The sequence below is a fragment of the Syngnathus floridae genome, chromosome 8 (genome assembly GCF_059516105.1).
Source record: "Syngnathus floridae isolate MCC-2025c chromosome 8, RoL_Sflo_1.0, whole genome shotgun sequence".
NCBI lineage: Eukaryota > Metazoa > Chordata > Actinopteri > Syngnathiformes > Syngnathidae > Syngnathus > Syngnathus floridae.
Genome location: NC_142420.1, coordinates 10,221,838 through 10,244,887, shown reverse-complemented (window position 1 = coordinate 10,244,887; position 23,050 = coordinate 10,221,838). Strand labels below are relative to the sequence as shown.

The 23,050-nt window shown below is 43.2% G+C and overlaps 6 protein-coding genes across 12 annotated transcripts in view; 2 read left to right on the top strand and 4 right to left on the bottom strand.

Annotated features, from left to right (window-relative positions):
- Positions 1–2,204, bottom strand: part of LOC148394487 (uncharacterized) — a 34,743-nt gene extending 32,539 nt beyond the window's left edge. For both annotated transcript variants that reach the window (XM_088382528.1, XM_088382527.1), the window contains exon 1: positions 1,643–2,204. The gene's annotated coding sequence lies outside the window, so the exon portion shown is untranslated. The remainder of the gene's footprint in view (positions 1–1,642) is intronic.
- sp9 (sp9 transcription factor) lies at positions 1,961–4,472 on the top strand. The gene is made up of 2 exons (XM_088382521.1): positions 1,961–2,209; positions 2,368–4,472. Exons 1-2 carry the CDS (start codon positions 2,189–2,191, stop codon positions 3,673–3,675), a joined length of 1,329 nt encoding a protein of 442 aa, XP_088238647.1. The 5' UTR covers positions 1,961–2,188; the 3' UTR covers positions 3,676–4,472.
- cirsr (corepressor of RBPJ and splicing regulator) lies at positions 2,305–9,342 on the bottom strand. 3 transcript variants are annotated; one of them, XM_088382526.1, is made up of 11 exons: positions 9,045–9,342; positions 8,643–8,737; positions 8,379–8,452; positions 7,873–7,886; positions 7,720–7,772; positions 7,584–7,632; positions 7,266–7,386; positions 6,685–6,791; positions 6,200–6,285; positions 3,776–3,814; positions 2,305–3,671 (listed from the first exon to the last, which is right to left on the bottom strand). In XM_088382526.1, the coding sequence occupies exons 1-11, from the start codon at positions 9,114–9,116 to the stop codon at positions 3,644–3,646; spliced, it is 738 nt and encodes a 245-aa protein (XP_088238652.1). In that variant the 5' UTR covers positions 9,117–9,342; the 3' UTR covers positions 2,305–3,643. The 3 variants fall into 3 exon arrangements, with proteins under 3 accessions (XP_088238652.1, XP_088238651.1, XP_088238650.1); XM_088382525.1 differs by lacking the exons at positions 2,305–3,671; positions 3,776–3,814 and adding an exon at positions 5,152–5,907 and having other exon boundaries at positions 8,643–8,792; positions 9,045–9,328; XM_088382524.1 differs by lacking the exons at positions 2,305–3,671; positions 3,776–3,814 and adding an exon at positions 5,152–5,907 and having other exon boundaries at positions 9,045–9,321.
- A 390-nt stretch (positions 9,343–9,732) lies between these two features.
- scrn3 (secernin 3) lies at positions 9,733–12,218 on the top strand. Its single transcript, XM_088382523.1, has 7 exons — positions 9,733–9,876; positions 9,949–10,156; positions 10,240–10,421; positions 10,493–10,692; positions 10,900–11,112; positions 11,291–11,453; positions 11,600–12,218. Exons 2-7 carry the CDS (start codon positions 10,001–10,003, stop codon positions 11,955–11,957), a joined length of 1,272 nt encoding a protein of 423 aa, XP_088238649.1. The 5' UTR covers positions 9,733–9,876; positions 9,949–10,000; the 3' UTR covers positions 11,958–12,218.
- On the bottom strand, positions 12,003–17,769 carry gpr155a (G protein-coupled receptor 155a). 4 transcript variants are annotated; one of them, XM_088382519.1, is made up of 17 exons: positions 17,694–17,769; positions 17,502–17,617; positions 16,530–17,018; positions 15,987–16,386; positions 15,732–15,894; positions 15,460–15,615; positions 15,196–15,279; positions 15,007–15,127; positions 14,850–14,934; positions 14,430–14,520; positions 14,174–14,366; positions 13,863–13,940; positions 13,646–13,776; positions 13,472–13,567; positions 13,334–13,398; positions 13,074–13,211; positions 12,003–12,918 (listed from the first exon to the last, which is right to left on the bottom strand). In XM_088382519.1, exons 3-17 carry the CDS (start codon positions 16,960–16,962, stop codon positions 12,723–12,725), a joined length of 2,430 nt encoding a protein of 809 aa, XP_088238645.1. In that variant the 5' UTR covers positions 16,963–17,018; positions 17,502–17,617; positions 17,694–17,769; the 3' UTR covers positions 12,003–12,722. The 4 variants fall into 4 exon arrangements, with proteins under 4 accessions (XP_088238645.1, XP_088238644.1, XP_088238643.1 ...); XM_088382518.1 differs by having other exon boundaries at positions 17,508–17,617; XM_088382517.1 differs by lacking the exon at positions 17,694–17,769 and having other exon boundaries at positions 17,502–17,687.
- Positions 17,770–18,186: 417 nt separating this feature from the next.
- LOC148394482 (acetylcholine receptor subunit alpha) lies at positions 18,187–22,526 on the bottom strand. The gene is made up of 9 exons (XM_088382520.1): positions 21,957–22,526; positions 21,107–21,249; positions 20,986–21,030; positions 20,664–20,773; positions 20,195–20,390; positions 19,809–20,046; positions 19,150–19,373; positions 18,602–18,838; positions 18,187–18,517 (listed from the first exon to the last, which is right to left on the bottom strand). Exons 1-9 carry the CDS (start codon positions 21,997–21,999, stop codon positions 18,389–18,391), a joined length of 1,365 nt encoding a protein of 454 aa, XP_088238646.1. The 5' UTR covers positions 22,000–22,526; the 3' UTR covers positions 18,187–18,388.
- Positions 22,527–23,050: the final 524 nt, after the last annotated feature.

Here is a 23,050-nt window from a genome sequence, read left to right as displayed (position 1 = left end):
CAAAGTCTCCTGTAATACAAATATTCCACTTTGTACATTCTTCTTATACTTGTTGCAACCATAGCAGAGCGGATACAATTAACGTAAAGGCTCGGTTTAATTATTCTAAATGTAAAAGACGTTTTGACAAATTGCTCATAAGATTGAGGCAATAATTTGCTTCAAATGTAACCAACAGTCTACGCGTCACATTTGTGCTGTTTGAGAGGGACATGATTTAGACTGCATGTCAAAAACTTGCCCACTGCAGAGACACAAATTAAACCACACAGGGGCACAATTGCACATAAAATAAATACTGGCCAATTGCCCTGCAGCCTGTCTTGGAGTTGAACACGCAGAAAGTGAGGCAGTCATAATGCGGATTTGAATGAGGCAAGTGCAGGCTGTAGGAGGAGGTCGCAATTTTTTTTTTGGGGGGGGGGGGGGGGGGTGAAGGCACGCACCTCGAGACTCAGCACAGTGGACGCAGAGTATTTTGTTCGCTTAAATACATCATGCCTTTGTTTAAGGTACATTGATCAATTTAATCGCGTGTAATGGGCTCCTAATTGGCTCACAAATGGGGAGCACGCAGAGCCGCGTCCAACACTGCATGCGCTAAGACACAACCTGAGTGGCCCGCTCTTTTCTACTGAATCTCAATGTATTTTAATTTTTTTCGAATTTGCAAAATGAATTAGTAAACCTAATATACAGATTCTATTTTTTGTTAAATTTCTTAAATTTGTGTTAATGTATTTATTTTATAATGGCCCTTCAGGGGTTCACATTAAAACAAGCGATCACATTCCAATAAATATATAGAATTAGAAATAAAATGCATTGCCCTGCTCATTATTACGAAGATACGTTAGTCCTATCTTTCCATTTTACACAACATAATTTATTTTTCATATACTGGGATTTAACAACATTAACAGCTGTTAGATTGGCATTGCCGTAATTGCATTTTTTTTTATCCTACTCAGTCGTCCAATGTGCGTGTGCATATATGGATTTTTAAAAGGTTTATTTCAACAATTACGTTTTGTTGACTGGCACGATTCATGCTCCATAATGAGGCTCGTTTTGAATACTGTAATGCATATGCTTCAAATGGGCTTTCTCTAAAATTGCTTAGGTATTTAAGAAGGAGCGTCGGGGGCTCACACGCTGGGTGGTTACATTATGACATTATTCTTGTAAGAAAGTATGATCTATTAAGTCTCCTGTTAAATCTAATGTAGTTAAGTGTGTGAACATCTTCCGTTGCGTCACGTGCATGTTCTTTTTTTTCTTTTTAATAATGCAGTTAGCACGTGGCAGTGTTGCACAAAAGCATGAGGATGAGGTGGCTGATCATAAATGACGCGCAACTGCCTGTCAACAAATTAATCATCGTTTCGACTCAACGCCTCCACTTGGATATATTTACTATTCTCGCTACTATTCTCATTTACTATTTCTTTAACTGTTTGCTTGGCGTCTTCCTCATTCTTGCGCTCTTTTCTGTTCAAACAATTCATACATTAAAACAAAAATTTAAATCCAAATTTAACCCTGTGATGAAGTCATCCGCTGTCGGTATTTCTCCATCGTGTGAGGAAGATGCCAAAAAGAAAAGAATAAGCAGCCAATTAAAAAAAAAAAAAAAACTTACCCTGTGAACGAGTCGCCTCAAACGAAGAAAACAAGACCTTGGATAATCGAGCAGCAATTCTAAAAAAATAAATAAATGGAGGACATTAAAAAAAAAAAACCTCAAATCCAGTGTGGTACAGGATTCTGTGAGCCTAGAAAGAGGCTGCGGTGCAGATGCTATGTGGGCGCGGCTTACGACGTCTCAGCGCACGCACGCTCCTCCGATTGGTCAATGGTTTCCGCGTTCCGGCAAGTCGCTTTCGGATTGGCTGCGAGCACTCGGCGAGCCTCACTTCAAAACAAGACGCTTGCTCTAACTCAAAGTAGTGCCGGGAGACTGGAGTCACAACAGAACCCGTGTTGCGCCAAGCTACAACACGGAGGCTCTGGATCATTCCGGTTCCGAGCAGGTTTGACATCTCCGCCCGTTTTGCTACCGGGACACAACTTGGAGTCACAACAGAACCCGTGTTGCGCCAAACCACAACACGGAGGCTCTGGATCACTCCGGTTCCGAGCAGGTTCGCCATCGCCATCCGTTTTGCCACCGGGACACAACTTGGATATGGCTACTTCCATTCTTGGGGTGAGTTTTTTTTTTACAAGATGAAACTTGAATAACTTTTGCCAGTACAACTTGAAAGAAGTTATCTTACCTCCGGTCCGGTAGGAAGAGCGGGTGTTACGATACACGTCCACGCAGGGTGTTTAAGTGGAACTTTGTTTGGGTTTTTCCCCCTCCAGGAAGAGCCTCGTTTTGGAACGACACCTTTAGCGATGCTGGCCGCGACCTGCAACAAAATCGGAAACACAAGCCCCCTCACCACTTTGCCCGACTCCAGCGCATTCTCCAAGGGTGGATTTCACCCGTGGAAAAGATCCACGTCGAGCTGCAACTTGGGCTCGGCCCTGCCAGGCTTCGCGGTGGCGACCAGCCGCGCCCCCACGGGACTACCGCCGACGAGCGGCGCCAGTAACAGCGCGTTCTGCCTGGCCTCCACCTCGCCGACGTCGGCCGCCTTCTCCAGCGAGTACGGCGGCTTGTTTACCAACGGCGGCGGCGTCTCGAGCCAAGAGTCCGGCCAGTCGGCCTTCATCTCCAAGGTGCACACCTCCGCGGAGAGCCTGTACCCGCGGGTGGGCATGGCGCATCCGTACGAGTCGTGGTACAAGTCCGGCTTCCACTCCACCATCTCCGGTGAGGTGGCCAACGGCGCGTCGTCCTGGTGGGACGTGCACACCAACCCGGGCTCGTGGCTCGACGTGCCGAACCCCGCGGGCCCCCTCCAGGGCTCTCTGCACTCGGGCACCCCGCAGGCCATCCACTCGCAGCTGAGCAGCTACAACGCGGATTTCTCCTCGCTCACGCACTCGGCCTTCAGCTCGACGGGGATCAGTCCCAGCGCGTCGCACCTGCTGACCACCGGCCAGCACCTGTTGGCCCAGGACGGCTTCAAAACGGTGCTGCCCGCCTATACGGACACCTCCGCTGCGGCTGCGGCCAGCGCCATGATCTCCGGGGGCGGCTCGGGAATAAGCGGCTCGTCGCGCTCGTCGCGGAGGTACTCCGGGCGGGCGACGTGCGATTGCCCGAACTGCCAGGAGGCCGAGCGGCTCGGTCCGGCCGGGGCCAGCCTGCGTCGGAAGGGACTGCACAGCTGTCACATCCCGGGCTGCGGCAAGGTGTACGGCAAGACGTCGCACCTCAAGGCGCACTTGCGGTGGCACACTGGCGAGAGGCCGTTCGTGTGCAACTGGCTCTTCTGCGGCAAGCGCTTCACGCGCTCCGACGAGCTGCAAAGACACTTGAGGACCCACACCGGCGAAAAGCGCTTCGCCTGCCCGGTGTGCAACAAGCGCTTCATGCGCAGCGACCACCTGAGCAAGCACATCAAGACGCACACGGCCGGGGGCGGAGGCAAGAAGGGTAGCGATAGTGACACCGACACCAGCAACTTGGAGACCCCCAGGTCCGAGTCCCCGGACCTTATTTTGGATGGGGTCAACCCGAGGATCACGGTTAAGGACCAGCCCCCCCACGATGAGCCCTGATGGGGGGGAAAAAGGGACCCCCGCGTCCGAACTCAATTACACGGGTCTTAATTTAATAAGTGAATATTTCATGGGAAGAAAAACAAAAATAAGAGCTCACCTCCAGACGCTTCGGCAGTATTTAATTGTGAGGAGAAACCTGTTGAACGTGGGACAATGTGAGTTGCATCTTGTATATGACCACGTGTTCACTTCATGTTCGTATTGTTTTTCTTAACATTGTTTTCATTCGTGTTGCTTCTAACCTGAACGTCAGGGAGTTTACTTTAAGATGCACTTTGTGGATATTCTATGTACGTGCACAGCAAGCTTCAAAATTTCCGTTTTATTTTTGTTGTTGTTGTTGCTCTAAAAAAATCTATATATAAATGTTTACCTGTATAAATTCACACGTATAAGACTTTCATTTTAAAAGTCATTAAAACACATGGAAAAAAGCTTTTACTGTGTGATGCAACATTTCACATGTATTTATTTGGGCCTATTGTAATTGTCAAAATCACAAAGGCTATTTTCTCCTTGTAGAATAAATCATTGCTTAATGTGGCGTAAAAAGGGCATTTCGTGGCCAAATGCAAATGCGATTAATTATGACTTGGAACACATGCACGGCCCCATGTGTTTTGTATTTGAGGTTAGGGACTCGGGCATGATCACATATGTAATTACTATCAAAAAGATCTTTTGTTCACTTCACGTTAACGAGGGCTAAATGAAACTTTTCAAATGCAAACCTTACATTTTGGTCGTTTTGATAAAGACTGATATTTTTCACAATAAATAAAATAAGAATAAATTAACCATAATAATGACACGTTAAGAGCAATGTCCGATGCAAAAATGCTTCTTGCTGGGCTCGCTGAAATGTGAAATTAAAAGGTTCAAAGATGCTCAACGACTTCTTTGTGTTTGGGCAGCAGAGCTTCCAAAGTCCTTCAAAAGGAGTCTGGCTGCTCAAAACGCTGCATCCATGTCTATTTTTTTTTTTTTTTAAAGAGATGTTGCATTAAAACCGGCAATGAGAAGACATGAGACGATTGTCTTGATAAAAAGTCAGAGGACAAATACCATAATAAAACTTATCTGAAGAAAATATTTAGAGCCGTTTACCACAACTAATTAGGATCAAATATTTTATCTGGCGTCAATTAAATTGGATGTGTAAAGCTTGCAAAACATTTGTTCCGCCGCGATGTGACAGTTCATATGAAAGCAAAAATAAAATAAAACCCGTCATTTTGATGTACGTACATAAAACGCATCAATATAATGTGTCAGAGACGGCCTTGCGTTTGTGTTTTTCCCTCTTGGTTTCAATATTTAATTTCAATTCTTTACATTTTTCAACTGTCGCGCAGAATAGTGTTCGACAAAAACTTTGAGAAAATAATGGGAATAAATTTCGCTAGTAAATTCAAAAATTAATTATTTCACATTAGGAATAATATACTCGTCTATTCACAATAAACACGTACATTTTGGGGGGAGGTTGAATTTCTTTTATTATAGGTCTGAAAACCTGCATATACACACAATTAATTATCGTTTAGAAGGCTTAAAAAAAAAAAAAAAAAAAAAAAAAAAAAACTTGGCTAGAATATTGTGTGAATCAAATTGTTCCAACGCGCAGAAGTGACAATATGTGGTCCAGCGTCGCCCTCAAGTGGTGGGATAGAGAACTGCATGCGTCTTCAGCACTAAAAACCAAAATCTAAATAAAGGCGCCCGCAGTGCTTTCTACTGCTCCGGTCACGACTTCGGCTTCGGTCTCTGATTCTACTCCTCTCATCTGCTGCCCTTTCCTTCCTCTTCCTCTCAGCGTCTCGTCTGTGATGGCGCTCGCTGCTGCGGCTCCGCTCTCGCTTGCGTTCTCGACCTCCCTCCGGCATCTCCTTTTTCTTCCTGCTCTCCTCGTCGTGATCGCTTCCTCTCTGCGTCCGCGTGTGTCGACGTTCTCCGGCGCGCGGGCTGGCCGAAGCCTTTTGTCGGCTCTGATCTGGCCTGTCGGTGCTGCGTTCGCGGCAGGATGCCTTCTTCCTCTTCTTCTTGCTCTTCTTTTGGCTCTTGAAGTTGTCGTCGGAGTTGCTGGAGCTACTGGACGAGTCGCTGTCGCTGCTGCTTGAGCTGCTCGAGCTGCTCTCCTGCTTTTTCTTGTGCTTCCTTTTGCTGTTTTTCTTTTCTTTTTTACTCTTCTTTTTCTTGGAATTTTTCTTCTCCAGACGGTCGAGTTTCCTGTCGATGAGTTACGAGTGTTGACGCCGCACACGACCACAAAATTAGGGCTACTTTCGCATTTCGCACCAGAAATTGCCATTTAGATCGAGGTGGTGAGAAAGACATTCATTTAAATATTCTAAAGGTTTGTAATTGCCGATGCCGTAATGTAGAACTGCACAAATTCTAGATTTGTGTTTTAGATCTGGCAATGCTTTAACAAATTGCTTTGCAAATTAAACAAAATGGCAGCACTTTTAGAAAGCAAAAATACACATGTGCACAAAATATGGAGTTTTTTTTTTTTTACCTGAGGAGCTTCTGTTTCTGCTTGGTTGTTAAAGATTTCAAAAATTCCATTTCTGGATCCTCCTCTTGGTCACTTGCGACATATTCCTTCAAAAAAAGAAAATGAAAATTAGGTTTATTAATAACAAGTCAACAACAAATACAAATGCAGCTCTGGGGAAAAAAAAAATTAGACCACTATCACGTTTGCTCCTCAATATAAGTTATCCATTCTATTTATAGTTGGTATTTATTACAATACAATGTTTTTTTTTTGGTCACTTAATTTTTTTAGTTGGATATTCACATTGGCCTAAATTGATCATTTTAAGACTAATTTGACAAGGAGTTAGTCTTGAATCACGGAATCCTAACATTACACACAGATATGTTCTTTTAGCATAGGCTAACAAACATTAGCTTGCCCTTTTCCAAGGGTACAATAGACTCGTGTGTGTGTGTGAGAGAGAGAGAGAGAGAGCGAAAGAGAGTGCGTGAGACAATTACCTGCGCCGCATCACAAACGGTAGCGCTTCGATCAAGGACACATTTCTTGAGGGCAAACCCGCTGTTACGCATCTCGGCCATTAGCTCCGAGGGGTGCATGGATGGACCTGTTAGTGCAAATCATAGCATCACAGCGCCATTGACGGCGGACCCTGGCCCACCGCCGTCTCCGGCGGCGTGAATTTCGAGGGCGGCTTTGTTAACGGGACCTCACATCAAAACAAGTCACTCCACTTCCGGCAGAGCAAATCACACAATATCAAGCTCAGGCAAAGCATCGGTTGGGGGAAATCAAAATACACAATAATTACTTCTTTTTTTTCCTTCCGTGGGGTGACAGCCATTAGAGTGCCGTAAAATGGAGCCGGTGACCGGATTCTCCCGGGGTGGAAGATTATTACTCGCTGATTGCGCTACAAATGTGCTCAAGGCGGAAAACCTGACAGCTTCAGCTTCTGAAACCTTTGAGTGTGACCTGAACTCCACTCACTGATTGCAAATATTGTCTGACACTGTCATTCTGTAACTTGAAGGAAAAATAAAAAATAGAGAAGTAAAATGAAAAAAGAAAGAAAGTGCACCTGCAGACTCCTCGGTAGGCACCGCGCTAGCGTTGATGCCCGACAGTCCAAACAGAGGGCATTCTCTGTCCGTGTTTACGTGGCCCCACTTGTGACATTTGATACAGCGCACATTGCGCACCTGGAATGTCAATGCAGTTTTGCCATGTCAACAATTCATTTGACTTCCAAAACAACAAACATCATACAATTTAGCAACTTGAGACCATAAGACACAACTCAATGCTCGTTCTCTTCTTGTTGACATTTCTTCAGTGTGGATTGAAACTGTCAATATTTTTCAATAGGAAATGTAACAGGCAAACCACAACAAGTCACCTGGATTCCAAAAGGCTGATCTCTGATATTCATGTCATCTTTAGCATATCTGCAAAAAGAATTGAAATTTTGGTTCATTAAAAAAATAAGCATCATGTAAATTAGCAGTGAGTAAATGATTATTATTTTTTGTTACTTTTCTCTGGGGGCTCCCTTCTGCCATTCAAATTTGCACTCTTCTTCTCCCTCCTTAGAGAAAAAAATGGATCCAAATGAGTGATATAGGCATGATAAATGATACAATTTTATTAAGGCTCATCAGGAGACGGTAAAGGTAGGTGAGTTTTACCTCTGCTTTCTCCTCTTCAGAATGGACAGGAATTGTAGGGGAGAGGAAAACAAGCATTAGGACTGAATGTAAATATTAACAAGCCATATTTGTGAGGTGGACAAATATCTTGGCTAAGAAGAAGTGCTCAAAAACACAGATTTGTGAACAATCATTGAAGTCAGCTCATCAAAAAGGATGTAAAATAACACTTTTTTCTTCAGTACACACACACACACACACACACACACACACACACACACACACACACACACACACACACACACACACACACACACACACACACACACACACACACACACACACACACACACACACACACACACACACACACACACACACACACACACACTAACACACACACACACACACACACACACACACACACACACACACACACACACACACACACACACACACACACACACAAGTTGGATTTAAAGAATCGGGTTGACAAGTACACACGCAAGTTGGATTTAAAGAGTCTGGATGACAAGATTACTTACCTTTTGATGCTCCCGGTGGAGCTTCATACATGAAATTGAGCCCATTTTTAACACGGTCATCCCCCATCAACACTCTAAAGGTAAGGAAAACAAAATGAACGCTCAAACAGTCATCAGATCATTATTTCACATTGTCAGAAAATTATCAATTAAGAATCAACATCTCGGAGTGTCTTTATCCAGTCAGCTTGGTGTTCAAGTAAACAGCCCCAGATGTCACTATGCAGTGTGACATCTGGTAATACACATTTTTTTAAGAGTTACCTGTTGTTGTAGGTGTCCTGCTCCTTCAGATAAGCCGACATCAGGTCTTCCTGCTTTCTCTTCTCGAAAGTTAGTTTCTGCTCTGCTATCCATACCTGAACAAGGAAAAGGAGGAACACACCTTGGAGCGTCCCTTGAAAATGTTTGACACTGCAATGAACACATCGTAAGCGAAGTAGTCAATTTATGAGGGAATTGAGAAGATTAAAAAAAATAAATCATCATTGTTTCAGGCATGGTGGCTCAAGAAATGCTGGAAACAATTGACTAATTTCCCTATAATACAAATTAGTTGACTATCACACTCAAGTGTTAAAGTCGAGTGTAGGCGAAGGAAGCCAGTATGTTTACTAGCAAAATGGATGCTTTACCGCAAACGTTCATTCCGAAACTTGTACTCACCTTCTTGATATTAGACTTCGACGCAGGGTGGAAATCCTTTTTGCACATGAAGTTGGCAAAAGACTTCCCCATGGCTGATAACGAAAATCGACCGACTGTTAAAGTGAATTTTCAGCTAACGCTTGATAGCTTTGCTGTCTCCGGAAGTAAACTAAAAGCAGGCGGAAGTTGTCGATGCTTTCACTTTTATCGGGAAAATAAATGACAGTTTTTTTGAGAGTGGGAAATAACGCTCATAAGAATAGTACTTAACTGTTAAGTTAAATATACTGCGGGTTTTACCTGTATTTTTTTAAGCGTTACCGAATAGCCCACATTATGTGTGTGGTGTGACGTAGTGATAATTGCGCATGACAGAACTTGCCTGTCATGATAGCAAATCGTTTATTCTTTGACATTATGCGCATTTCATTAGCTGCACAACTGACTTGTCAGCAGCTGATAGCGTAATTGGCAAGCAGTGAAATAAAATGACAAATACAATTGCGGTAGTTCTCATAGCTTCTTTTATCTTGAACAGTGAAAAGTAAATCGCACACCATCACCAAATAAATCCGAGGTGCCATTAACGCACCATGATAAGTTACGTTAAACCGCAGAAAGTGTCGTAAATATTAGAATGTTTTGGGATACTAAAATTAAATAATATATCATATGTCTCAACAGTATATGACATAAACGAGTAGTGTATTTCTACATGAAAATACAAAGTAATAAAACTGGTATCAACTGCCTGTGTCACAATTACGATGTAGGTAATAGCTGTTTTGTCACGTGACTGCCGTAAACAATCGAGCCACCGAGATTTGTAAACACCGACAAATCGTAAGAGGTAACAATGATATTATTGTATGGCGTGTGATTTACCTTATGTTTGCACTTGAACGCTGTCGTCTATTTTCAGGTTATATGTGACGTCCTCATCGCAATCAAGTCTAGTCCTCTTGTGAACCAGCATGTATCCGTGTTCATGTGACACTTTTGTGGCTCTTCCACCCTCCACCGAGGGACAGCGCATCATTTTTGGAAAGAATTCCGACAGGCCATGTGATGAAGTCCAAGAAGTGCTCTATTTCCCTGCTGCAGACTATGAGCCGGGGTCAAAGGTCGAGGTAGGTGCACTTGCCACAGTCTCCTACTTTTGTCACCCAGTTGTGATCACACTATTTTACCTGTCTCTTCTTCTGGTCAAAAGTGTACTTACATGGAGATCGAGCAAGTTGCCCACACATACGCAATTGTTTTGAGCAGACCAGCGTGGCTGTGGGGTGCAGAAATGGGTGCAAATGAGCACCAAGTTTGTATAGGGAACGAGGCTGTGTGGGGAAGAGAGAGTGCTAATGGTGAGGAGGCTCTGCTTGGCATGGATCTTGTCAGGTAAGGCCACATTATACAATATCGCAATTGCTCACCGTCATGCCAGCCTTGAGAAAAACACTGTTTTTCAGGCTCGCACTTGAGAGAGCCGACACTGCTGAGAAAAGTGTGCACGTCATAGCTGAGCTTTTGGAAAAATATGGCCAAGGAGGGGGTTGCTTAGAGGAACAATGTGATTTCACTTACCACAACAGCTTCCTGATCTCAGACCGGAAGGAGGCTTGGGTGCTGGAGACCTCTGGCAAGTATTGGGCTGCAGAAAGACTGGAAGGTAATATGAACAAGTTATTAGGCCCATTCACTTTGTCACAGAAAAAATGTGAAGCTTTCAATAGACAAAAGAGATGGGATGAGGCAGTGTATTGTACTTTTCGTCCACTAGAGGGTGCTCTTAGCTAAGGAAAAAAACTCAAGACTAATCTCATTTGTACTTTTGGATTGACTATAAAAATGTTTTTCTTTTATTATGCCCCCTTAGGTGGATATCGCAATATCTCAAATGAGTACAACATCACAACCAAAATTGACAGAGAACATCCTGACCTGCGCAAGTATGCACAAAGCAAAGGCTGGTGGGACGGAAAGGCTTCGTTCAACTTTGCTGCCATCTACTCCTACATGAACACGGCCAGGATTGAAGCATCCGGCAGTCGATACTGTGAAGGGAAGAATCTGCTGCGAAAGAGCAACGGTTAGCTCATGTATAGCAGGTTGTTCAAAAACTAGTGAAATAATCCACAAATTGGACATTCAAAAGGTCAAATTCGGTTCAGCTGTAAAAATTATAGTGCATTTTAGATTCGTCAAGACATTTCACCTGAAAGTCTCCAGCTTTTTGCGAGTTGTAATAAAACATAAATCCCTTAAAGGGCACATCACTGCTCAGACGATGATGGACATCCTGAGGGACAAAGACAGCGGCATCAATATGGAGGGCATGTTCATGACAACAGCCAGTATGGTGTCGGTGGTACCTGTGGATCCCACTCTGCCGGGGGTTCACTATTTCACTGCCACTCCGGACCCTGAAAGGTGCAGCACCTATTTTCTGTTTAACTTGTCCTCATTAGGCTGAGCTGGAGGGTAAGGAGGCAAGAGTTGATTAGAATGACTAAAAACAGAAAGTCCAAGCCATTGCAAATTAATAACCTACAGTAGTGCTCTCCTTCTTACAACAGGTCGGTGTTCAAACCCTTCGTCTTTGTGGAAAACATGCGAGTGGAGCTAAAGGAGACCATTTCTCCCAGTTACGGCTCGGAAGACCCAGTCAAGAAGAAGCCTCGCTTCCAAAGCAAGCCTGACAGAAAGCACAGGTTGTTCACCAAGCACGAGGTGGCGGCGGCCATCATTGAAACTCACAAGGAGCGGGGAGAGCGGATCACACTTGGGATGAGGAAATTGGAAGGTGAAAGAATGAAACAGATGGAGGAGATTCTTTATCGCGGCGTCGAGCAGCCCGAGACTTTGCTGGATTTGTTCCCTAGTGCTGCGAGGGATGAGATGGAGCTCTACGACAAAGGCTCCAAAGTCCAGTGATCAATAATAGAAAGCACATCAAAGTGATACACACACACACAGTAATTGTCAGTAGCATTATCTGCAGATTTATTCAAAACAATCCATAAATAAGCAGCCCTATACAAAACGCATCATAATTGCATATAATTATTTATAAATATTTACTTAATGTGAATACAGTTCTTAGCTTGCAATAAGATTTCACCTGAGCAAAAATAACATTTATTTTCCTGCCGTTTATCCAGTATTGTTATTATCAATAAATAGCCTTGATGGTAATGGACCTTTTTTTTTTTTTAATGTGCAAACAAACATGTGCTACAGACAAGACAAATGCTCAAAAAAAGACAAAGTTCAAAATCCCTTCTTTGGTGGTGAGGTAACCAGAAATAACCTTATTTCTTTGTACATATACACTCACATACTGGTACAAATGTTGACACTGCTCAAAAAAATACTTGTTAGGTTCTGTATTGACCATTTGGTTCATTTTGATTTTCAAGCTATAATACAATCGTAGTTGTGAGGAATTAAATATGCTATTAATTAGTCCTCCACATATGAACACGTCATCACTTCTGAAAGGTGCAACTCTATTATTAAACACCATGCATGTTTGGTTTGCCTGCAGGCGGAAAATGCCATGGCTACATTCACACCTGAGAGCAAGCAACAACTTGCAGCTTTTGTGCCCCCGAATAGCTACTGACTGACCTTAAGGGCTTTTTGAAGCGTAGCCACCTTCATACAGCGCCGAGGTTCAAGTACTCACTGGGTGACGGCTTAGGTCACAAAGGAGTAAAATATGGCAGCGTCTTGGAAGGCGCGTTCCTCCTCGATGTGTTGAAGAACGCCGCCCTGCAGTAAGTGGGTGCCGTAGAGTACGGCCGTGTCTCCATCCTGAGCCAAGCCCGCCTGCTGCAGCCACTCCACAAATTCACAGCCCAGGAAACAGTCCACCATTGTCCTCACCCCACACCTGGAAAAAAAAATTCTCAGTTTTGTTTTTGAGCAATGTACAATTTTTAGAAGGGGTAAAAAAAAAAAAAAAATGAACGGAACAAGAGACAATAGAACAAAAGTGTAATGTCAGGAAAATATTTACTCATTTCCTTGAACAGGACATGCTCTTACCTTTTTTTCCTGACAATGTCGTGAAAACACTGCTCTTTATGGTTTTTGATGAAGTCAGTGCACGTCATCCGAATCTCCTCGCTCACGTTACTTTGTGGTTGCTCTTCTTGTCTTTTTCCATACCAAAGTGTGCGCAACCTAAGCCGCAGACAACAACAAACATCAACCTTTAATAAACAATTTGGGACGCTAGCTATTAATAGGTGTTCTATTCATAACAGTGTTACTCGAGTATTTTTACAATAGTATTGGTTTCTCACCTCCTCCAAAACGGCAGTATGATGAAATGTTTGTCCAGGCCAAACAGAGCAAAGGAGACAAAGCCCTGCAATCACATCATGACACGCCATCATGTGCTGTGTGACTTACTGCACTCTCAGCATTATTAGAACACCAACCTGCCCGTAGTTGGCCACCACACAAAAAAACTGCAGCTCCACGTAAAGTCGACCTGGGTCTTGGTACAAGAGCAACCACACACAGCTGGACAAGTTCTACCACAAGGGGAGGAAAATGCAGCTGAAGGACCAGTCAGTACACTAAACAAGACGTGATTTTTTTGTTGTACTCACAACTAGCGAGCCGACAGCCAGAAGCAAACACAAGAGCACATGACGGGCCACTTGTCTATCTTCATCCCAAAGGTGTTCTTCCACTCGGAACACGAGGCACACGTTTGAATTATTGCAATTCTCACTTTGACCTGAGGGGGGCAGAGTACACATTTGGAATAAACATTTCCTCCTCCTGTGCAGGCAGTAAATTCAAATTCAGATTATTGCTTGATACCTGCGAGTGTGTTTGTTGTGGGGTTCAAACTTGTGATGAGCATGTCGGGCATGGGCTGGGATGGCGGACATTCGCACACTGACAAAGTGACAGCAATTTATAATCAGAAACAAAAGTAATGCGTTTTTAAATGGGGGGGGGGGAGAATACCACTTGTTATACTGCATAACAGTAATGAATAAAATAAAATAATTCCAACTAATCAATTTTTGTCACATTACAGCAAGTGAATGCAGCTCCTGTTATGCCTATTTTGGCCACCTGGGGGCAGTATAAGTTATACCGACTTTTTTTGCTTCCAATAACAGTACCTGTGTTGGGATCTGCTGACTGGTCTTCTGGTTCAAACAGAGCGTGATTATCTTGTTCAGTCACGAGGTCTTCGTCGGACGTATTCTCCTCCCGATTTCGGTCTTTTTGTACCCAGCTTTCTCGACTGAGAAACACCAAGCACCCTCCCAATAGTAGTATACTGATGGACAGCACAAAAGTGCTGCAGATGATCTGTCAAAGCAAACACACATAAGGAAGCAGCACAAACTGCAAAAATGGATTTCCACCACATACTTGCGGTTTGCTGTAAAAGAGCGACGGATCCAAGGTGTTCGGGAGTTTTTCCCCGCAGATGAGCAACACGGCAGTTATGAACGCAGGGATCCTGTTTATCAGAAAAAAATTCATTAAATTTAAATGAAAAGAAATGTAAATAAAAAAATATATATATATATATATATATATATATATATATATATATATATATATATATTTATATTATTATATATTTTATATATTATATAAAATATATAAAATATAATAAAAATAAAAATATATATATTTTTATATATATTATTTATATTATATTTTAAAATAGTAACAACCAACTAGTTTTGACTATTTTTTAAATATGTATTTTATGGATTTATTCACTACTAGGCTCATCAAAAAGCCATTTTAAAAAATGAAGTGTCTTAATTTAGCCGCACTCACCCCCAGCCCGCAATAAGAAACCAGCCAGACGAAACCTTGCGATGCTCAAACCTTCTCAGGAGTACAATAGAGAGTGCAATGATGCCTAAGATGAGAAACACGAGCGTTAAAACCAATCAGCGCCTCTTTATGACGTCCTTGTGTATTCTAAACATACCTGGCCAAATATAAGTGCAATAGAGCGAGGTGCACAGAAGCGTGAAAGACAATATCTGGCCGACAAAGTCCTGTCTTCTCGCCACAAATTTCCACACGATCATTCCCAAACAAGTGAGTAACTAAAACAAATAATGCCAGTTAATGTTCAGAGATGATTTTGAACCTTGAACTGTTTTTGCGCACTCACCTGTGCCACGAAAAGGTTGGTTGTGAACAAGTGAGGCGGCCTCTTGTACTTCTTCCTAAAAAACATGACGGCGATGGTCCACAGCTGTCGGGGAAATACACGAAAGCAAGTTTATGTGGAGTTTTATTTTCTAATGATGTTCCTTTGAACTGGGCTAAAAGAGACAATGAATGAGGAAGTGAACCTTTGACTCTGAAAATGATCTATTTCCTACAAATAGGGCAAAGTTGTGTTTTTTAAATTTTTTTTTTAAATATGACTCACCAGTGTCACTAAACAGACGATGCTTATATCAAAGCTGACATCTTGCAACGTGCTCATCAGAAGCCGAGGATCCATCTGGCGGAGGGTAAGCAGCCAGGCAGAGGTAAACATTATTGGAGCCGAGAGCAAAGTGCTAATCACCATCCCGGAAATAACCTAGTAGGAAAAGACATGTACCGATCAGTCGGGATCACATCAAACATGATAAACCCGTTTGAGGTGAGTTCATAATAAGCTGTTTGTCAAATCTAGTAAATTTATTCATGACTCACCACTTCCAGCTGGGCGTTGTAATACGCAGCGTAGATAGCAACGCTGGGCGCCGTGGGAAATACTCCGTAGAGAAAAGCGTAATTGGAGAGGCTGGATTGGTTGGAGGGGTTGGTGTGGTCGAGAAGATCCACCATGTCTTTACAAATCAGAGGCAACAGCAACCTGGGCAATGCATTATTGGAGAGAAAAGTCTAACTCGGCAAAAAAATAAAATAAAAACACAAGGCTGCTATCAACATTTTTTTTTTACTTACAATTTCGCAGTCAAGAGCAATATCAGCGTCACAACAGTGGACCTGGTTAATTTCTTCAGCTGCCCCGCCATGGACAGACCCAAGTAGAACAAAGCCGTGCCTCCAAAGGAGGTAGCCAAACCATCCACAAAGTCCTCCATGAAAGCCGGAATCTTTTGGTGCAGGATAAAATGGGCCCCGATGCCAATGATGACCATGAAGACAATCGGGTTGCGGAGAACGTGGAGCACCACTTGGCCCGCGATGAGAAGTTTGCCCTGCTGGTGCTCTCGCCGTTCCTTCCATCTGTGGACCTCACAAAAGGCAAAGCCGATGGGATTGAGCAGCATTAGCGACACGGGCGCCACCAAGTAGATGTACTGAACGTATTCTGGATGCGTGCTCTCGTATAGAGCTTTAACTGCGGACACACATGGAGTCAAAACATTAGAAACAGTGGCTGTATTCTCTGTGACTAAAAAAAACCTCCATTGGAGGTAATTTAAAAAAAATAAAAAAATAAAAATTTAAATGGTTCAGCCCTACAAACATCATCTTACATACCAATTGGGTAGCCCAGAGCAAAGTCGTTGCTTTGGGTGGCAAATATAGAGTAGAGCCCGGCTTTGCTGTAGCGACTCTCCGGACTGGAAACAACCAGCGTCAGGACGCAAACAATGGCAAACACAGACGCTTTGGCAATGAGGATGCTCCAGATGAAGGGCCAGATGACGTTCCCAAAGTCCAGCAGCACCATGTTCTTAAAAAGAAGTGCGGGTAGAGCAAATTTGGAGACAAAATTGCCTAAACCTTTGGCTTGGGAGGATGTTATGATTCGGGCCCTGCCGGCTATGTAGCCACAAAGGATGATGCCGAAGCACTGAAAGAGAGCCGGGAGGAGCTTTTCGATGGATATTCTGGATGATGGGACTGAGGGGTCCGTTGGGTATCCAGCCCCATGTGGAAAGATGGTAGCAGCGGTCATAATGAGAGCCATTTTTTTTCACCAATGTCAGCAGTCACGCATGGGTTGAGATCGTAATGACGTCATGACTGTCAGTCAAGACAGAGAACACAAGACATGTAACAAAAGAAGGAACATTTCTCAAGACATCCTGACAAAAGTTAGGCTGACTTTTTTTTTTTATTATTAATGTTGCATATATATTGTTTGTTTATAAAAGCCTAACATTTATCTTGGCTGTGGTACAAAGGTAAGCAAATGACTGATAACTTCCAGCAACACCCAAAACAAACATGCTGGAACATGATAACAGACTCAAGTATTCTTTTAAAGCAGTTTTTCTCAAATAGTGCGCCACAGATGCAAACTATATACTTGCTGCACAATATAATGCACATTTATTCAACTATTTATGTCAGTGACCTACAGTGAGTGACAGGTAAGTTTGATGGTGCACTGTGAGACTGTGATTTAGCTCAGTAAGGTCACGACATGCTGTTTGAAGCACGTGTGGTTGAAAAAAATTAGCCAAGCAGATTTTAAAAAGCTCACAAGAATAAAATGAAACTCACTGTTACCTCAGATTACTATGTTGTGTCTCCTCATGTGTCAGTGAAAGCCCGGTGGGAGTAGCCATGCTTGTTAGCCCGCTAGCTAAAGTGGGCCGGTGAAAAACAAACAAATGACACTGACACAAACGCCGAACGGTGAGAAACGTACTCAGGATAAGATAACGACGCAAATGGGCAGAGGCGCTTTCTTACATGACTTCCCTGCCAGTTGACTTTCGTAATACAAGAAGCGTCGACATCAAGTCGACCAATCACAAGCCAAAGAGGAAGGAAAGGGCGGGGCTTATCTTGGCCTGCCAGCCGCAGCCAATGTGAACAATCATCGGCCACACCATTAGGTACACTTACGTATTGTAAAATCATTTAGAAAAAAATGCATATGGATTCAATCACTAATTCATGTTTTCTTCCAACCACAATTCATATGATAACTACATTTGGAACACCTCATACATATCTGAAAACGTGCAAAGCTGGAACATTACAATCCTCAGGATTTATTGTAGATATGTTAAAATGTATTATATCACATGTTTCATACATAACACAAACTACTCTATCATGATACAGGTATCCACAATATCATAATTACAGTCATTTTAAAGCACCTTTTCAAGCACCAAAACAGTGAACGGGTGCCACAAAAATGGTGTGCGTGGGCTCCCTCTGGTCACTAGAGGGAGCCCACGCACCCCATTTTTTTTCTAGTGTATACCACTAGTCTAGTGGTATACACAAGAATCACTGCTAAAGAACAGTCCAGTTGTTTTTATCTTTCAAATATGTTGTTGTATTTGTTTTTTGTTGTATTTAAATGTTTATTCTAATTACTCTAATTTCCATTTTCATTTAATGTGCAATTCCTTATGATTTTGTAAACCTTCGATTTAGAGCATGCTGAGCTCAATAAGACGTCCAGCAAACACGCCTAATGTGCCGATGAGACATACAGCCATGAAGACACACAGCAGGATGTGATCCAACACCATGGCCACGAACTTCCACTCCTCAGCAGCCTGGACAAAGTCAACAATGGGACACTTGTCACAAAATAGGCCAAAGCCATGGAATGATGTCATCAAAACCACTGTTCACGTTACATTGTTGGATTCTTCGTCCGATTTCATCGTCTCTGCGATGTACTTGACTCCTTCGATGGCAGTGCGGACGTCGGGGTTTTTGGCTATGGGTGACTGGTAAGGCACGGCGGAGGCTTGGTTGCCAGAGATGTCAGAGATGTCAAAGTCGCCCCCGTAGATGTTCTTCACCGGCTTTTCCTTTCCGGGACGCTTCATCGTTGAGAAGAACATAACGTTTGGGATGGTTTCGATGAAAAGCTGCTCCGTCCCAAAGAAAATAGACAAACTTTTGTCAGGGATCATGACTTTCATGCGCTCATTTAAGTCATCAATAATTAATTACTTACCTAACAATAGTACTACACAAACAAATAAACTCTTTTTTTTTTGTTAAATACGGCAAAAGACATACCGTACTGTATTCATTATAATGTTTGGTAAGTCCATCTATAGCCACTATTGTGCTAGTCTTTGTCCACTAGATGGCAGTATAACAAAAGGACAGAAGGTCTGCACATCACTGTACATAGAGATACACAAAGTGTTTGTACATGCAGTCATCCGCTGACCTTTCTGACCCATTGGGGCATGGTGTGGGTGCTCGGGGAGCGGTGGTGAGTGTTGATGACGATGACGGTGATGATGATAGAGGCGATGACGAACACCATGGTGAAGAGCATGTACTTCCCGATGAGAGGGACGGCGCTGGAGGTGGACGGGATCAGCTCCACAATGACCAGCAGGAAAACGGTCAGTGAGAGCAGGACAGAGATACTCAGGGTCATCTTCTCTCCTGGGTGATACGACAAAGTATGAAAATACCGGAATATTTAATGACAGAATTGTTTTAGGCTTCATTAAATGGAACATGCTAAAAATTGTGTTCTGTTAAATCAAATGCAAGACTGCAAAGCAGTTGGCCATGGCAGTTGTGACAGGGTGTATTTTGGCAGCGGCCCACTTTTGAAACAGGACTCAAGTGATGTATTATACATTACAGCCGAGGATTGCTTTCAGACATGACAGCACAGAGGGACGCTGGCTAATGAAGCCGATGTACACAGCGGGGGCGGGGCCTGATGCGTGCAGCAGCAGAGCTGTTTGCGGAGTAGAGACCTCAGGCTGGCACATGTTGTAGATGCACTTAGGGGGTCATCTTCGATGCTGATTTTACCAACAAGGCTTCATAAGCAACGCGTTCCTTACAACACAGCACCAAGTGGCTTACCAGAGTCTGTCGGCAGATAGAAGACAAGTCCGGTTAGGAAAGAGAAGAGCATGCAGGGGATGATGACGTTGACGATGAAGTAGAGAGGGAGGCGTAGCATGAGGAAGTGGTAGGTGATGTCCAGGTAGGGGGTTTCTGGACAGCAGGCGTAGTAGACCCAGTGCTTCCAGCTGCGAAAGTCTTTCATCACCCACTCGCCACTCTCCATGAAGTTACTCATGTCGGGGCGATCGCTATCCTGCAGAGACAAAGCAGCATCACCAAAACATATAAGATAAAAACCGAGAAAGATTTTTCAACAATGTTTTTTAAGCTATTCCACCCAATCTGGGTTACTTATAACCCAGCAGTTTTGACAACAAGGCAGAAATAAAGAGGTAATTTACAGGATTGACGACGACCAAGTTCCCGTCATAGGTCCAGGTGCCCAGTTTCATGCTGCAGTTCTGCAGGTCAAAGGGGAAGTGCAGCACGATGATCTCACAGTAGCTCTTGAAAATGGCGGGAGGATTCCATGTGATCATTCCCGTGTACTCCAGCAGCACTTTGGTCTCGTGCACGATTGCAAAGTCGCCGTCGGCGCTGCGAGCACGACAAAAAAAGGAGTCAACATTGTGATTTGAACGATAACGAAAGGCGACAGTGCTACATGTCAGACGTAACATATGGAGTATGTGTGTGTGAAAGGTCTACTCCACCGGCTATATTTAGCACGATGAAACCTCACCCGAGCTTCCACAAGTGCACTGGAAAGAGTGAAAACACGACTGACAGGTGTTTAGCTCGTGTTCAGGAGATCACTCAGCTCCCGATACAAATCACGGAGAGCAGACATGAACACAATCAAACGCCTACTTGTTGTAGAGCACCAGATCAGGCCGCCAAATGTCAGTGGAGGGAATTCTGATCTTTCTGATGCCGCCATAATCCTCCGGATTCCACTTCAAGTTGACATCGTTCCATTGCTGGAGAAGAATCAGACAATGGAAAGTTAAGCAAATATAAATAGAGACGAGTTTCACAACCAAGCAGACAATGGTTGTCTTTTGAACAACAGTGCCATCTGGAGGAATGAAAAAAGAAATACAACTGGTTCATGAAGCAAATTTGAAGCTTCATTTTCCCATCACTAGGCTAGATGACTTGTAAAATCTAAAACAAAGTGAAGTTCTCAAACCTGCTTAAGTCGCACATTGCTGTTGACAATCTGGTTGACTTCATCCTGTTGATTCAATAAATTTATTCAGACAACTGATAAGTTGAAATGGACTTTTTTGGTGTGTGTCCTGACATCTTACCACACTGATAAGCTGGATAAGCTGCAGGCCCACAGTAACCACCACCGGGTCCTTAAAGTGACTGACGGGCCGGACCACCTTATTGTAACCGGTGAAGAGGGTTTTGACCAGGCGGGTTTCATCTTCAGTAGCGCTGGTGGCAGCTCCAGAAGAAAGAAAGCACACGGGACACTCTCACGGACTTGTTTACAAAGAGATTAGCAGCGGTCGTATTTAACAGCATGACAACTCCTGTGTGCCGCTCGTAATTGTGTTGGCAAGCGATTACGTCCCCCTTATGAATGTGACGGGAATAAACGTGATAAGTATCAGCCGGACACTCGTACGATATGTGAGTAGCCTTTGTGTTCACCAGAGTAAAATAAATATTTATGAAGCACAAATATTGACGGTATAAATCAGTGGAAATTGGCTAAATAACAAAAGAATAATATTATCGAGTCAAAATTGCCTAAGTATTCTTAAATGATATTTATTGCCTTCATTTTTCTCCACAGCAATGTGAGAAAGACCTATTTGTATTTCCCAGTTCACCTTGACGCCAAGGTCATTTTGACAAAGACGTGAACGCTTGGATGGTTCAATTGGAAAAACTATTACGGAATCGCCCGCCACTGGTAATCATGCCTGGACCGAGACGTGCTGACAGATGAGAAAAAAAGATGGAAAAGCCAAATGAGGAAGCGTGCACTTGCCCTTGTCACTCAAATATCGACTCATTAGTTTTGATTTGGGGTTAGGTTGCAGTCTCCTGGCAGCTTCTTGAATTTACAATATGAAATTGTTTTTGAAATGAGACGCTAAACATACCAAAAAAAAGAAATCCATTCACTTTTCAACCAGTTCTTACCTGCCAAGATGATGAGGTGAAAAACGAGAGAGATCATATTCATTGTTGTCAGTCAATCCAGAAGTCCACTCCAACTTCAGCACGACGCCTGTTGGCCACGAGAGAATTGCGAAGGTCTGACCGACCTAAAACATTCTTTGACAACTGGCAAACGACTCGATGCACTTCAGAAAGCTGGCGCTTTTGGCAGCGACCGTGTTGTTATTGTCCCACAGCTGATAGCTGAGTGAATGGCTGACAACGCTTGTTACTTGAGAAGCGCACGTTAAAGCTCAACATGCCACAGTAATCCGTCACTAAAATAAACCACGGTGAACTTGTCAGCCAGCACACAACTTTGAGGCAACATGATCAATGACCACAATGAAAACTCTTGCTTAACAAAATACAAAAAATACACTGTGATGAATTTGAAATTTGGTTAATTAGCAAAACAGTTCCATTGCTAAAACAGCGATCAGATACATTTTCAGTTTCTGAAGGACCTGGGCAGATTAGATTGACATGGCAACAACACTTTTAGAGTGAAATCTGATTGGACAAAGACAAGGCGAGCTGGATGGCTAACTAGCTAGCTTGCTAGAAAGCGTCTAAGGCGGCCATCTAGATTCTGTTAGGTTGGGCTTATGTATTTATTTGTAATATTTTCTGAGATGTCATAAATGCACCCCCTATGTCTCCGTTGCTTGCTTGCCATCTTGGTGCCCCTGTTCCGGGTCACTCAACTCAATATCCGTACACCTGCCATGTGTTCAATCAACTGCGCGCTCAACCAAGGGCCTCATTCATCTCACTTAGGGTCAGATCACCGTTTTGGCAATGTCTGAATTAAGAGAGATTTGCCCAAACCCTCCTCCTGACTCTCTTGACATAATTTCTGTGTCTTCATGTGACATGTGTCAGTATTGAATTTGCGCAAGTTTTATGTTTTGATTGGTCAAAAGCGGCCATAATAGAAAAGTTGCAATCGGATGTAAACGATGATGGAAGTTTCATTAAATTTCCCATTAATGTAGCTTGAACTAAAAAAAGAATCCCGTTTACATAACGCGAAATAAACATGAGGCTTTTCTGTTTAAAACATTGAATTTGAA

Coding starts and splice junctions, on each gene's coding strand:
- cirsr (XM_088382524.1), bottom strand. CDS start 9,116: ATGGGGAAGTCTTTTGCCAACTTCATGTGCAAAAAGGATTTCCACCCT. Junction 8,738..9,044: donor CGAAGTCTAATATCAAGAAG/GTGAGTACAAGT, acceptor TTCCTTGTTCAG/GTATGGATAGCAGAGCAGAA. Junction 7,387..7,583: donor ATCAGCCTTTTGGAATCCAG/GTGACTTGTTGT, acceptor TTGACATTCCAG/GTGCGCAATGTGCGCTGTAT.
- gpr155a (XM_088382519.1), bottom strand. CDS start 16,962: ATGGCTCTCATTATGACCGCTGCTACCATCTTTCCACATGGGGCTGGA. Junction 13,941..14,173: donor GTCAGCAGATCCCAACACAG/GTACTGTTATTG, acceptor TCACTTTGTCAG/TGTGCGAATGTCCGCCATCC. Junction 13,777..13,862: donor CACAACAAACACACTCGCAG/GTATCAAGCAAT, acceptor TGCCCCCCTCAG/GTCAAAGTGAGAATTGCAAT.
- LOC148394482 (XM_088382520.1), bottom strand. CDS start 21,999: ATGAATATGATCTCTCTCGTTTTTCACCTCATCATCTTGGCAG. Junction 18,839..19,149: donor TGCCCCAATGGGTCAGAAAG/GTCAGCGGATGA, acceptor GGGACGGAGCAG/CTTTTCATCGAAACCATCCC. Junction 18,518..18,601: donor CGGACGAAGAATCCAACAAT/GTAACGTGAACA, acceptor GACTTTGTCCAG/GCTGCTGAGGAGTGGAAGTT.
- scrn3 (XM_088382523.1), top strand. CDS start 10,001: ATGTATCCGTGTTCATGTGACACTTTTGTGGCTCTTCCACCCTCCACC. Junction 10,157..10,239: donor AGCCGGGGTCAAAGGTCGAG/GTAGGTGCACTT, acceptor TCTGGTCAAAAG/TGTACTTACATGGAGATCGA. Junction 10,693..10,899: donor GGCTGCAGAAAGACTGGAAG/GTAATATGAACA, acceptor ATGCCCCCTTAG/GTGGATATCGCAATATCTCA.
- sp9 (XM_088382521.1), top strand. CDS start 2,189: ATGGCTACTTCCATTCTTGGG. Junction 2,210..2,367: donor TGGCTACTTCCATTCTTGGG/GTGAGTTTTTTT, acceptor TTCCCCCTCCAG/GAAGAGCCTCGTTTTGGAAC.